This window comes from Pteronotus mesoamericanus, unplaced genomic scaffold (assembly GCF_021234165.1).
Source record: "Pteronotus mesoamericanus isolate MK-2021 breed Mesoamerican mustached bat unplaced genomic scaffold, CSHL_Meso_final scaffold_85, whole genome shotgun sequence".
In the NCBI taxonomy this organism is placed as follows: Eukaryota; Metazoa; Chordata; class Mammalia; order Chiroptera; family Mormoopidae; genus Pteronotus; species Pteronotus mesoamericanus.
The window spans coordinates 79,403,833-79,417,208 of record NW_026555329.1 but is presented as its reverse complement, the minus strand read 5'-3'; the positions used below and the strand labels follow the sequence as shown (position 1 = coordinate 79,417,208).

General features: G+C 50.5%; 1 protein-coding gene across 1 annotated transcript; it reads left to right on the top strand.

The window, feature by feature from the left end:
* The first annotated feature begins 691 nt into the window (after nucleotides 1-691).
* On the top strand, nucleotides 692-13,142 carry ZNF212 (zinc finger protein 212). Its single transcript, XM_054564513.1, has 5 exons — nucleotides 692-802; nucleotides 8,353-8,742; nucleotides 8,831-8,957; nucleotides 10,120-10,209; nucleotides 10,972-13,142. The coding sequence occupies exons 1-5, from the start codon at nucleotides 779-781 to the stop codon at nucleotides 11,838-11,840; spliced, it is 1,500 nt and encodes a 499-aa protein (XP_054420488.1). The 5' UTR covers nucleotides 692-778; the 3' UTR covers nucleotides 11,841-13,142.
* Nucleotides 13,143-13,376: the final 234 nt, after the last annotated feature.

Genomic DNA, 13,376 nt, shown 5'->3' with positions numbered 1-13,376 from the left:
GGTGAAGTCTGACCTGAGCCGGGCATGCCAAGAACGACCCAGTAATGTGAACATAAGAGTTTAGTTGTCCAGGGAAGCGTTTCATATCTATTGTATCACTGGAAGTAGAAGTTCATTGCCAATTTCTATAGAGAAAACGTGGCACCAACTAGGCAGAACTCCACGCCCATCACTTAATATGCAGCACGTGCACTGGATTAAATACTTAAAATCTGGGCTATCTTGGCGCTTCCAAAGCATGTGATTATTATAACGAGCACGCTACAGCGGGGTGGCCTGGGAACCTGGCCCCATGCTTGTGAGATGCAAAGCGTGTTTCCAGCTTCTAAAAAGCTAAATTTTGGAACACAAACACTTGCCATTTGGGACCATAGCTGTTTTCCCCAACTAGATTACATATTCTTTCCTCAGAGCAAAGTCTGAGTTTTACACACTTTGGAATCTCTCAAAGCACCTAGCAGAGCTCTGGGCACGTAAAAAACACACACAATGTCCCATGGGTTTGCCCTAAATTCCGAACTTGCGCTTGACTTGGAGGGACTAAGTCCCCCGCTGGCCGCTCCCTGGCCGGGAGTGCGGCGCTGCTCTTCACCCTCCGGCCGCACGGGGGCGCCATGGGAATCCCGCGCGCCGAGGACGGGCGGCCGGAGCCAGTCTTGGCCTTGTGTCAACACGGAGCTGGTGGTGGCTTCGAGGAGGGGTAGGGGACGCCCAGCGGACCCGCGCGCAGTCCGAGGGTATCAGGCGGGGCTCCGCTGTGGACGGGCGACGGGCAGCAATGGCGGAATCGGCGTCGGCTCGGGTAAGGGTCCCTCTGGCGCAGCTCGGGGGCGCGTTCGGGATGGCGGAGCCCCGGGGCGGGGCGGGGTGTCCCCCGGCTGCCGCTGGCGCCCGTGGGTACGGACCTGCCCCCGCGACCCCGGGGCTCTGCCCTCCCCTGTCCGATTCCTTCCGCGTCGGGCCGGAGCCCCAGCGCCACGCGCATTTGCCGGGAAACTTCTCCGAGGCTTGTTCCCTGTTCTTGGGTTTGTGACCGTCCCCACACGTTTTCTCCGTGGTGCCAAAAGAGAGCCCGTTTCCAGGCTGGAGAGGTGGCGCGGATTGGGAACTCTGGGTCCCCGTCGCTGCCGGTGAGCGCGCCGGGTGCTCCGGGGACCCCAGGGGCGCAGGGCTTGTCCACGACCAGCTCGTTCTCGGCCATTGTGTTTCGCTGGTTCCTTCGGCCACATTGTCCCGCTACGGACTTCTGTCCCGCGGTTGCAGCCGCAGGTGGAAGTCGGGCTGGGCTTCCTCTCCGAGGGGACAGGTGTGTCTCACGGGGGGACTTGTTGGGTTCGGTGTGCGAAGCTGTCGGATCTCCTCCAGCCCCCGCAGGACGCAGAGCTCGGGGTGAGGAAAGCCCTGGGCATGGAGGCAGGAAACTGGATTTCAGCCGTAACTCAGCTCCCGGCCACCCGGCTCTGGGCCTCCGATTTCTTCGCTGGAAACTGAGTGTTGGACTAGTTGCTACATAGTCTCTAAGGTTCCTGCCAGCTCTGATATGCTCTCGTTATTCGAAAGTACTGGCTAATTGGATGGCCCAAGAGGCTGTGCTATGGAAAAAGCAGATGGAATTTAATACTTTTTATTTTTTTATTTATTTAGCGAGAGAGAGCAGGAAGGAGAGACAGAGACAGCAACACCCATTTGCTGTTCCACTTAGTTATGCATGCATTGGTTGCTTCTTGCATGTGCCCTGAGGGGAGATCGAACCCGCAACCTTGGCATCTCCCGAGGACACCAGGCCAGGGCTGGAATTTAATTGGTTTTTTTGTTGTTGTTGTTTTTTTATTATTGATTTTTAGATAGAGGAAGGGAGAGAGAGGGAGAGAGAGGGAAACATCCAGAAACATCGATTCGTTGTTCCACTTATTTATGCGTTCATTGGTTGGTTCTTTTTTTTTTTTAACCCATTGATTTTTTTTTTTTACCCATTGATTTTTTTTTTTTTAAGTCCTCACCCGAGGATGTTTTTATTGATTTTAGAAAAGAAGGGAGAGAAAGAGAGAAAAGCATCGATTGGTTGCCTCCCCTATGCCCCGACCCCGGGGATCGAACCTGCAACCTTTCGATGTGGGGAACGTCCCTGCACCCAGCTGAGCCACCCAGCCAGAGCTATTTGATTCTTGTAGCAGGTACATAAGAGCTAAGAAGGGAAGGATTGAAAGGAAAGAAGGTGTTTGCTGTCAAGGAAGTACAGGGGAGCTGGGAAGACAAGACACAAATGTTTAGTGTTTACCTCCTCTGACTCCTTTAAGGTGATACGGTCAAAGAGTTGGCTTTTGTTCAAGACCAAATTAGTGGTAAAAGTGGGGCAGGAGGGCAAGTTTACTGACTTCCAGAGCCCTTTTCCCTGACCGGTCAGTGCACAATGATGTCATTGACAGATGTTTTTAAAAAGGAGTCTTAAAGATCCTCCAAAATTCAAAGCTGTGCTTTAAGTGACTTATGCATCGGTCTTTGTAGAGTGTATTTAAATTACCTTTGAGCGGATTTCTGTTCTCAGACACTTTCTTGTCAAATGAGGATTTGGCACCTCCTATCTGACAGTGTGGCCTAGTAGGTACCGTGGTGAAAACAAGTAAAAATGCTGGGGCGGAGAGGACACAAATGTATTTGAAATTTATGTTTACAAAGAATAGTTGGAACCCAGAAACTAAGTGAAAGAGGGAGCTCTTAAGAGGAAACCAGGGTCCTGACACCAACTTTGAGGGCTTTTGCTGAATGTTCATCTGTGGTGTCTATAACCTACGGGGCCTGGAATATAGAAGACGAAACTCATAGCCTAAGGCGGTGGTGCTGGCAACCTCCTCCTACCCGAGTCCCATAAAGCTGAGACCTCAGAGGGCAGCACCCAGGCGGACCGACAGCAAGCTCTTACCCCCAGGTAGTTGCAGAGAATATTACATATTTGAAACCTTGGTACCAAGAGAGGGGTGCAAGGTGCCCCTTGAAAAATACTGAGACTCGAGTGGGTTTATTGGCTGCATGTATATGGCCTGGATGGTCCAACAAACCTCAAGCAGGAAATTCAGTTTAAAGTAGAACCTCTGGCAGTCTATGAAAAATAAACACAAATCTTCTCTGGAGGAGTCTGCATTTAACTCCGGCTCCAATTAATTCTCATAGATGAAATTCCAAGAAAAATGAATTCACAATAAAAAAAAAAATTACCGAACAAACAGTGAAGAACTATGAGGAGCCCTGGCCAGTGTGGAAGACGGCCGGTCAGCGTTCCTCCCTCCCATCCGTGTGTGTGTGTGTCTCTCTCCCCCGCCCACCCTTCCTAGCTCGCTAGAATCAATAAACATTTTTTTTTTTAAACTCTGAGGAAAAGCCAGTAAAAATAATGGGCAACAAATTTAGACCTTCAAAGATTTCAGATGCTGAAATTCCAGAAGAACAGATTGGAAGTCCAGAAGGAACACACATAGACGCACGCCCCGCACTGGAGGCCGTAACGGATGAAGAGCTGATAGCTGAGGATACGGTTGGGCTGGTGCAAATGCCAACACACGGAAACCCAGTAGAACCCAACCAGGATAAGCAAAAAGAAATCTCCATCTAGACACATAGTAGTGAAAGTACAAAATACATGGCAGAGAGAATTCTTAAAAGCAGCCAGAGAAGGAAAGACCAATTACCTGTCAATGAACTCGTATAAGACTCTTGGGATCCAGCTTCGCAAAAGCGACAGCGGAAGCAGGGTAACAGTAAGATGATGTCATCAATGGGCTGAAAGAAAATACCTGTGATCCCAGATTTTTATACTCAGCAAAAGTAACTTTCAAAAACAAGGGTAAAGAGAAGATATTTTTAGACAAATTAAAATTGATGGTTTGCTACCAATACATTGTCATTAAAGGAAATTCTAAAGGATATACTTCAGGTTAAGGAAAATTATCCCAATTGGAAAGTCTAAAAAAGTAAAAAAGTATGATCATCCATGAAAATGGGTAAATGTAGCCCTGGCCGGTGTGGCTCAGTTGGCTGGGTGTTGTCTTGAAAAGCAAAAGGTCGCTGGTTGGATTCCCAGTGAGGCAGGGCGCGGCCCTGTCCCAGCCGGGGCGGATGTTTTTCTCCCTCTCTTCCCTCCTTTCCCCTCTCTCTAAAAGTAAATAAATAAAATCTTTTAAAAAAAAAAAAGAAGGAAAGGGAAAAAATGGGTAAATCTAAGCAAATATTGACTGACTAAAATAGTAATCTCTTGTAGAGGAAAAAACCAAGGCAGAATGAACATACACGGCATCACTGATGTAAACGTTAGGGATCAGAATTCCGACATTTGAAGTCTCTAGGTATGCTCCCTGTAATTTCTAGGATAATTGCTAAAAGCCTACATACCCTACAAATTGCTAAAAGCTGCATACCCTACAAATTGAAAGGAGGAGTAATAGAATAAGAAAAAATTGTCTAGCCCTGGCCTGGCCGCTCGGTTGGTTTGCGCATCCTCCTTTAGAACAAAAGGTTGTAGGTTTGGTTCCTGGTCAGGGCACATACCTGGGTTGTGGGTTTGGTCCTCGGCTGGGGTGTGTACAGGAGACAATCAGTGGGTGTTTCTCTCTCTCTCCCCCATCTCTGCTTCCCCTCTTTCTCCCTCTCTGAAATCAATAAACATAATCCTAGGGTGAGGATTAAAAAACAAAGAAAGAAGGTGAAAGATGGGATAAATCACAGAAAAGGTAAAAAACATCAATTAGAATAAATGTAAATGAATTAATTCAACTATATGGTTTATAACAGATACAACTAAGGGATAAAGTTGTAGAAATGGTTGAATATGAAAGGATATGAAAACATATACCAAGTTAGTACTAATCAAAAGAAAATTGGCTTAAATATATTAAAATGGCTAGAGACAGAGGGCTAATACTATTTTTATAATGGTAAAAGACTCAATTTACAGCTTGATACGGCATTTGTAATCTTATGTGAACCTAATTATATAGCCTCAGAATATATAAAACAAAAATTGATGGAACTACAAGGAAAATTCACTCCCAAAGCAGAAGGTTGTAACATTGCCTGAGTATCTTATCACACAGTAACAATTAGGAAGGGGGCAGTACCTCCCTCCAGTAGAACTTCCTGGAAGGATGGAAAGTCTCTGCACTGCTCAGGAAGGTAGCCACAAGTTACATGTGGCTAGAGAGTCTTTGAAATGGAGCTAGTATGACTGAGGAACTTATATTTTTAATTTAACTTCAACTCCTTTAACTCTAAACAGCCACATGTTTCTAGTAGCTATTATATTGCACAGCACATATGTAAAGGATAGGATTAATTTTTCCCATATATTTATCCCATACACTTGGGCTGGAAAAAGTCTAGCCTTTGTTAATGTAACGAGAATGGTTTGTGCGACATCCATGTAACCTGGCGGCCAAGGAGAGTGGACTGGAATGAGCATGTGAGAACAACAGTGGCATCCCTGTACTAGTCAGTGGGGCCGTAGATGCAACTGAGGGAGCATGAGTACTGTGTGGCTGTCACATTCAAAATGGCTGAGCAAGTAGCGCAGCAGATCTGTGTTGAATTTTGCGTTAAGCTTGAGCATTCCTCCACAGAAACTATTGGGATGATTCAGAAGCCGCAGCTACGGGCGCCTGGGGACTAGCAGCTTCATCAGGACAGTGTGCCTGCTCAGGCATCACGTCTTGTGCAGAATTTTTTGGCAAAACATCAAATCACCCCGGTGACTCAGCCACCCTACAGCCCAGATTTGGCGCCCTGCGACTTCTGGTTTTTCCCAAAACTAAAATATTTTTGAAAGGGAAGAGATTTCAGACCGTCAATCGGACTCAGGAAAATACGACGGGGCAGCTGATGGCGACTGGGAGAGCTGTGTGTGAGGTCCCAAGGTGCCTGCTTTGCAGGGGACTGAAGCATCATTGTCCTATGTACAATGTTTCTTGTATCTTCTTCAATAAATGTCTCTATTTTTTTATATTACATGGCTGGATACCTTCTGGGCAGACCTCGTACATAATTTTGATGTATAGAGAGATTAATAAACGAGAGAGAGAAGGCAAAGAAAAACCCAAACCAAACCCTGTCAGTAATGAAAGTGTCCTGACGTTTGAGGCCGACCGTGGACTGTGGCCGTCGGCAGGGCTGCTGAACAGAACGTCACCCGCGTCCTCTCCATGCAGCGTGGGATCCCACAGGGGGTTCCGGTGCCCGCCTGCCTGTGGTTCGCTCTAGGTGACAGAGTGGGGCAGAGTCAAACCTTCCCTGCCAAGCCCCCATTTAATTACAGATTCATGAACAAAACAGATGTTGTCTCAAGCTGCTAAATTTGGGGGTTTGTTATACAGCAGTTGATGAGTGGAACAGGTGCCCTGGAAATATGTTTAAATACTGAAAGATAATCAGATTGAAACATCTCACCCTAAAGATGTCACGTCTCAAATTTACCTGTGGATCTGATGCAGTGCCAGACGAAATTTCCAAAGATACTTTTGTGAAACCTCTCCGAGCTGTAGAATATCAGCAGGCACAGAATAGTCAGTACACTCCTGAAAAACAAGGAGGTGGGACTTGCCTTACTGGACACCGGTAATTATCGAAAGCCGTGGCCGTTAAGATGGTGACAGTGGAAAAGCAGTAGAAAAATTGAGCCGTGGAACAGAATACAGACGCCAGAAACAGACCGATATGTAAGAAAACTCGATTTATGACAGAGGTAGCATTGGGGGCCAATGTGTAACTGACGGACTTTTCATCATAGAGCGTTAGATCTGCTCTTTTCCCCTATGAAAATCGAGTCTTGCACTGTACACAACTTATCAGTTCCAGTTGAGATATGTACTTAAAAGAGAAAGTTGAAACTATAAAGTATTTAGAAGACTGTACTGTGGGTTATAGATTTTTTTTTTTTACACCTGACACAAAAATTCAAACCATAAAAGTATTAATACTGATAAAATATAACTCCATTAAAGTTCAGGACTTTTTATCACGTGATATTGAAGAGGGTAAAAAAAAAATAAGGAGAAGATATTTGCAACATACAAGTATATAAGCGATAAAGATTAGTGTCCAGAATTTACAACAAAGTCCTAGGGGACAGGAAGGGAAAGTCAGGTAACCCGCAAGATAAATGGGTAAGACTGCAGCAGGTGGTTCACGGAAGGGAAAGCCAAATGGCCAATAAACGTTCCTTCTCTGGGTCCCGGTCTCATGGTGAGAGAGGCAGCCATGAATAAAGTGTGTTGTAGAAAGGAGTGTGACGCTTTGGGGACTAGGACTGGCGTGAGAGCATGCAGTGGCGCCGCGGGGCTGAGGGGTCGGTTTCAGGAAGACCTCCCAAGTGCCAGTTCTGGTCCTTTGGCTGAGCTTTAGCCACAGCGAATCCCTCCTGTCAGGGATGGACTGTAAAAGTAAGAGGTGTGGGAAGAGCGTCAGAGGACTCGGATCATTTCGGTGAATGTCTGTGAGGGATTGAGAAGGTGTCATTTGCTTATACCAGCTGCCAGGGTGCAAGGCGACCGAGTTGTGTCTTGCAGACCCTGCTAAGGGACCTTTATCATAAGGAGCTGCTGGGAGGTTTTTAGTGAGGGGGACGTGATCAACCAGGACGTCAGACAGGAACGTGGGGTCAAGAGTAGATGTCAGTTATATGATTTATTGCAGGAAAATATCACAAGTATAGTCCAAAATGTCAAATAGAGAGACATCAGTTTAAAAAATGAATCCTGCCCTGGCCAGGTGGCTCAGCAGGTTAGAGCATCATCCTGATACGCCAAGGTTGCAGGTTCGATCTCTGATCAGGGTGCTTATGGGAGGCAATTGGTTTGTGTTTCTGTCTCATGTTACCATTCTCTCTCTCCCTCCGTCTGCCCCTCCCTCCCTTCCTCCCTCTGTCTTTAAAATCAATAAACATATCCTCGTGTGTAGATTTAAAAAAAAAAAAAGGAATGCTGACACAGAAAAGTCTTAGAGGAAATGCTAGGTATGAAACACAGGTAACAAAACATACATATAATATGATCTCAATTTTTTTTGAAAAATAAATACATTCACAAGATGAAAAAACTTAATAGGAAATACACCAAAATTCTAACAGCTCATTTCTGGATAGCGGTATTTTACATAATCCTCCCTTCTTCCTTTCTACTTTTCACTATTTTTTATTACAATATACGTGTATAATTTGCAGTATCGGCATACACCAGGACATGCTTTATGAATTTAAAAAAGTCGATGCAGGGTACCAGCCCTGCGTGCTGCTGGGCCCCCGGACCGTTGGGTCCTTTACCTGCCGCCCGGAGCGGCGCTGGCTGACCGAGGGGCCTGTGTCTGGTTCTCCAGCACAGGAGGAAGCGCCGCGCCACACCCCTGGCTTCTTCTCCGCCGCCCCCGCCCGCGCCAGAGGAAAGCCCCCGCCCTCCGCCAGCAGAGCTCCCCCTGCAGGCCGTGGTGGCCGCCATCCAGGCGGTGGAGAAGAGGATGGAGTCCCAGGCCGCCCAGCTGCAGAGCCTGGAGAGACGCATGGAGACAGTGGAGAAGAAGCTGGCCGACTTTGAGAAGATGACCTTGGAGTTCGGGAACCAGCTGGAGGGCAAGTGGGCCGTGCTGGGGACCCTGCTGCAGGAGTACGGGCTGCTGCAGAGGCGCCTGGAGAACATGGAGAACCTGCTGCGGAACCGGAACTTCTGGGTCCTGCGCCTGCCCCCGGGTGGCACCGGGGAGGCCCCCAAGGTAGTCCTTTTTTTAAAGACTCTCCACTGCTGGCTCTTTTCCCCTGGCTGAGACTGGAAGCACTCACTGCGTGGCTCTGTGATTTCAGGTGTCCCGGTCCCTGGACACCGATGGCGTCTGTTTCTCGGAGCAGGAGTGGGAGAACCTGGAGGACTGGCAGAAGGAGCTGTACAGAAACGTGATGATGAGCAACTACGAGACTCTGGTCTCCCTGAGTAAGCGGCAGCTTCCTTCCGAGAGTTCTCCCAGGCGCCCTGTGGCCCCCCGCCCGTGCTGGGTGCAGAAATGGGGGTCTCCATGTCCTCAGCGTATGAGGACGTTGCCTCTTGGTGGTCACATGGTCAGGTTGTGATACTATTTACTGGTAGATAAGATGCCATCATGTGCTCTATGGCATAGCATGGCTACAGGTCCTTGTGCTGCTTTTAATACTTAAGACCCTTTGATAGGAAGCCTTTCGCTACGTGGGGTGACAGGCAGCACAGGGTAACTGAAAATTGTCCTTGGCACCTGGCTGGCATCACAGCCGGTCGTGGTCCCAGTATTTATTTTGTGTCAATTAGGAGTGTTGCTTAACAGACACAGGGCCCGGCACAAATAACGCCCCTCTTTTATTACAAAATCTTGTAAAGCATGTCATTCTGTAACATAATATCACACTCAAGCACACTGGATGACATTGTACGTGAAATGTTCAAATTAGAACTATAAATTATTACACCCATCTTATGACCCTACCCACCACACTCAAGCAGGTGCTCCTTCTGCTGGACCCTGTATATCTTGATGTGCAAAGTATTAGCTATTGCATTTTACATGCCCTTTGCTTCGTCAGTGAAGCCTTTTACCGCCGAGATCTGTGGGGGCGTGTCCGGAAGGCCAGTGGGGCAGAGTGGAGGCGGGAGGAGAGTGGCAGGCGGGTCCGAGAGGTCACCGCCACCCCGGCTGGGTCGCGTGCTCGGCCCGTGGCTGTTGCCTTGTCCGCCGCGGGCAGGAGCCAGGGCCTGCCGGGCTTGCAGGGCTTCGGCCCAGATGAAACCAGGCCCCGAAAAGGCGGTGGCGCGTGAGACCCCGTGCGTGTGAGGGCGCGACGGTGTTGGCGAGGTGAGTGGGGGGCTCCCCCACCCGGCGACCGGAGCCACAAGCAGCTGCCGCAGGAGGAGCACCGAGGGGGCCGTTAGCCGGGTGCGGCCGTCCGGCGGCCGTCGTTCTCTGATTGTCCCAAATGGCACGGGCAAAGGGACAAGAGTAGCACTTTGAACTTTACAGAGTTCTGATAGGGACTCCTTGACATTGGTCGCCTGGTTCGTCAGCAAATGACCTGTGCGCAATGAGATTTTACTCTCCTGGGCTCACATTGTGCCGTTTCCAACCCAGAGGTCCTTGGCCAGCCAGAAGGAGAAGCGGAGTTGGGTACAGAGATGCTGGGTGACCTGGAGGAGGAAGCCCTTGGCGGTGTGCACCCAGGTGAGTGGCTCCAGAATATTCTGCGCCCCTTCCCACTCCTTGCAGCCCATCAGGAGCTTTCCCTGAACTGCCAAACTGCCAAACACTGATTATCAGTAACCTCATGTGGCATTGGTTTACTCCAGGCTCTTTTCCAAATATCATTTGTTCGCCTATCATACGTGTCTTAACTCCTTACCACTATGTAGGACCCTTGGGATTCATGACCACATCTGAGTCCCTCGGGCCCCACAGAGGAGAGGACATCATGGGCCGGTCAGAACCCCTGGAGCGTTCCGAGGGGGGTCGGTCGGCCTCAGGGGCGAGGCTGGTGGGGGAAGAGGCAGGACAAGCATTTGTAAGCTGGATCACTTGGCGGGAATGTACAGGAAAAGCGGGGCTGGACATGTGAATTTTTAAGCTGTAGGTTTAGTTGGTTTTTTTTAATCATTATTACTTTAACACTTTTCTAAATTAGTATAATCTTTTGGTATATTTAGTCATTTTTCAGAGATTAGATACAAATTGTGGACAAGCTTGGACAACTCTCCTCTATAACGTTGTTTATAAGAATAATATATTCAGATTTCCGATCGACATGCCTCTACCTGAGTAGAGGTTTCATTTTTCGGGTTTTGGAAGCCAGCCATTCTCCAGATTGTTCTAATTCCCTCGATCCTTTGATTTGAGCCCTTCTGGAATTCACAGATGTTTATTTAGCTCTGAAGAAACCAAAGGCATTAGAATGTGATCTTTTTTTGTTGGCTCTCTCTGTTTTGACAGCCGAAGGGGTCATGATCAAGCAGGAGATGGAGTCCCCCCAGGGACAGGAGCGCCCGGAGGACCTCCCCGGCGAGTTCCCGGGCGTCGCGGAAGAGCAGGCCTTCCTGGGCCCGGTGCAGACCGAGCTCTGGAACGGCCAGGGCGCCTCTGTCCTCTTGGAATCAGATCCCCGGGACACTAACCTAGAGGAGCCCATGGACAGCGGCAGAGACCCCGGCAGTGACAGAAGCCTGGGCCTCCCCTCGAAGCAGAAATCTAATAGGCCGGTGGTGCTGGGTCAGGAATGCGGGCAGGGCCTGAAGCTGCAGAGGGACCCCCCCGGCCCCTTCGAATGTCCCGAGTGCGAGCTCAGCTTCCGCTGCGAGCAGCAGCTGGCCACCTACCTGCGGACCCACTCGGGGTGGGAGCCTCCCGCCGCCCCGGAGCCCGAGGAGAGCCTCAGGCCCAGGCCGCGGCTGAAGCCCCAGTCCAAGAAGACAAAGCAGCATCAGTGTGACATTTGCATGAGGAGCTTCAGCTGCAGGGTGAGCCTGGTGACCCACCAGCGCTGCCACCTGCAGGAGGGGCCCAGTGGTGGCCAGCGTGTCCAGGAGAGGTTCTCGCCCAACAGCCTGGTCGCCCTGCCAGGCCACATCCCCTGGAGGAAGAGCCGGAGCTCGCTCATCTGTGGTTACTGTGGCAAGAGCTTCAGCCACCCGTCGGATCTAGTGCGGCACCAGCGCATCCACACGGGCGAGCGGCCCTACACCTGCCCCGAGTGCGAGCGGAGCTTCGTGCAGAAGCAGCACCTGCTGCAGCACCAGAAGATCCACCAGCGCGAGCGCGGCGGGCTGGCCCTGGAGCCGGGGAGGCCCAACGGCCTGCTTTAAGGGTGCCAGCCCCTCGCCTGTCCGGGGGGGGCCGAGGGGGCTGGCATTGGTCTCCCGAAGAGACACTGTGCGGAGTCAGGGACTGACTTCTTCCTGAGGGGAGTCGCTTTGATTTGCCTAACCTTGGCCGAGCGGCAGGCCGAGCCCGGCCCCCAGAACTGCGCGGAGCGGGCCGGGCCAGGCCACCCTGCTGTCTACCCTGCTGCTGAGCTCGCCGTGTCTTCGGCACCTTCCCGTCCTGGGTTTTCGCATCCACGCCAATGCTCGTGGTCCAGGGCTGGTTCGAGGGCCTGGCCCAGCGTTTAAGGTCTTCCCCCGGGGTGGTGGGGGGGCCAGTCAGGCCAAAGGAGTAGCAGGTGTGCAGAAGAGCTCTGGGGAGCGTAACCCTCCGTTCCCTCTCCTTTCGTAGTCTCCTTAATAACATGTAGAAAAGTAATTTAAACGAACTCACCCTGCTCTGAAGAACCTTTTTGGAATTAGATTTTAGTTGACTTTAAAAAAAAATACAGCCCAACACTTGTTTTTTTAATTTCCAGCGCTGTAGAAGTTCCTAACGCAGGGCCTGGCCTGCCGTCTGGGAGGGAGGTGTGTCTGGGCTCGTTCGGCCCACCCACACTCAGGCCACGGTCAGGGTGCATCAGGGTGCAATGTGCGGGCCCCTCGTTGTGGGGAGTCTTAGCGCACTTGGGTGGGACTCACTGAATCAAAAGGACTGAGAGGGAGAGAGCAGTAGGGGTGGACCCCGAAGCTCCCCGCGGAGAGTGAAGCGTCTGGCAAGGGAGCCCGACGGAAGGAGCCGCAGCCTCCCAGGCGTTCGGAGTGCCTCTTTCGTCCGCACCCTGCTGGGATCTGCGGCCTCACAGGGTACACGGCTCCTTTGTTACTTAAGGTTGTTCAGCTTGTATCAGTGGTTATCTGAGTTTGTTCCTGTTAGACCGGTTGTTCCTTAGGGTTGTTCAGGTGACACACTTTCCAGTAATTGTCCTGGGACTGACAGTCCCGGACGTGGCGGAGGAGAGGCGCACAGCCGCGCGCCTGCCGGGAGTGCGCGGTGCCTGCCGCCGCGCTGTTGTTCGGGAGTGGGCTCCTGGCTCCTGTGTGAGTGCCCCCTTCGATGACTTGGCAGTTGCTTAGAATAAAACTTGCTACTGGCAAAGAAAAAGTGCTCATGTTGGATGTTTTTCTCCCATTGTCAAGAAGACACGTCTGGGATCAAGGAAGATGAGGCCTCTGACCTGGAGCAGCAACAGAGGCCTGGCTTAAACCTAGCGCAGAGGAGAAGAGGGCGTGTTTCGGGCCCTGTGCGTGGGGGTGGAGGGCTGCAGACCGGCCGGTGTCGGCCGTGGGCAGGTCGTAGGCACCGGGGAGTGCTGGTTAGCAGTTGGGAATATTGTATGTGTATGTGTAGGCACACGGGTTGATCTTAAACATACAGTGCTGGGTGGAAAATGTAAAAAATCTGCCTTGGCTGGTGTGGCTCAGTGGATTGAGTGCTGGCCTGCAAACTAAAGTGTCATGGGTTCAACCCCCAGTCAG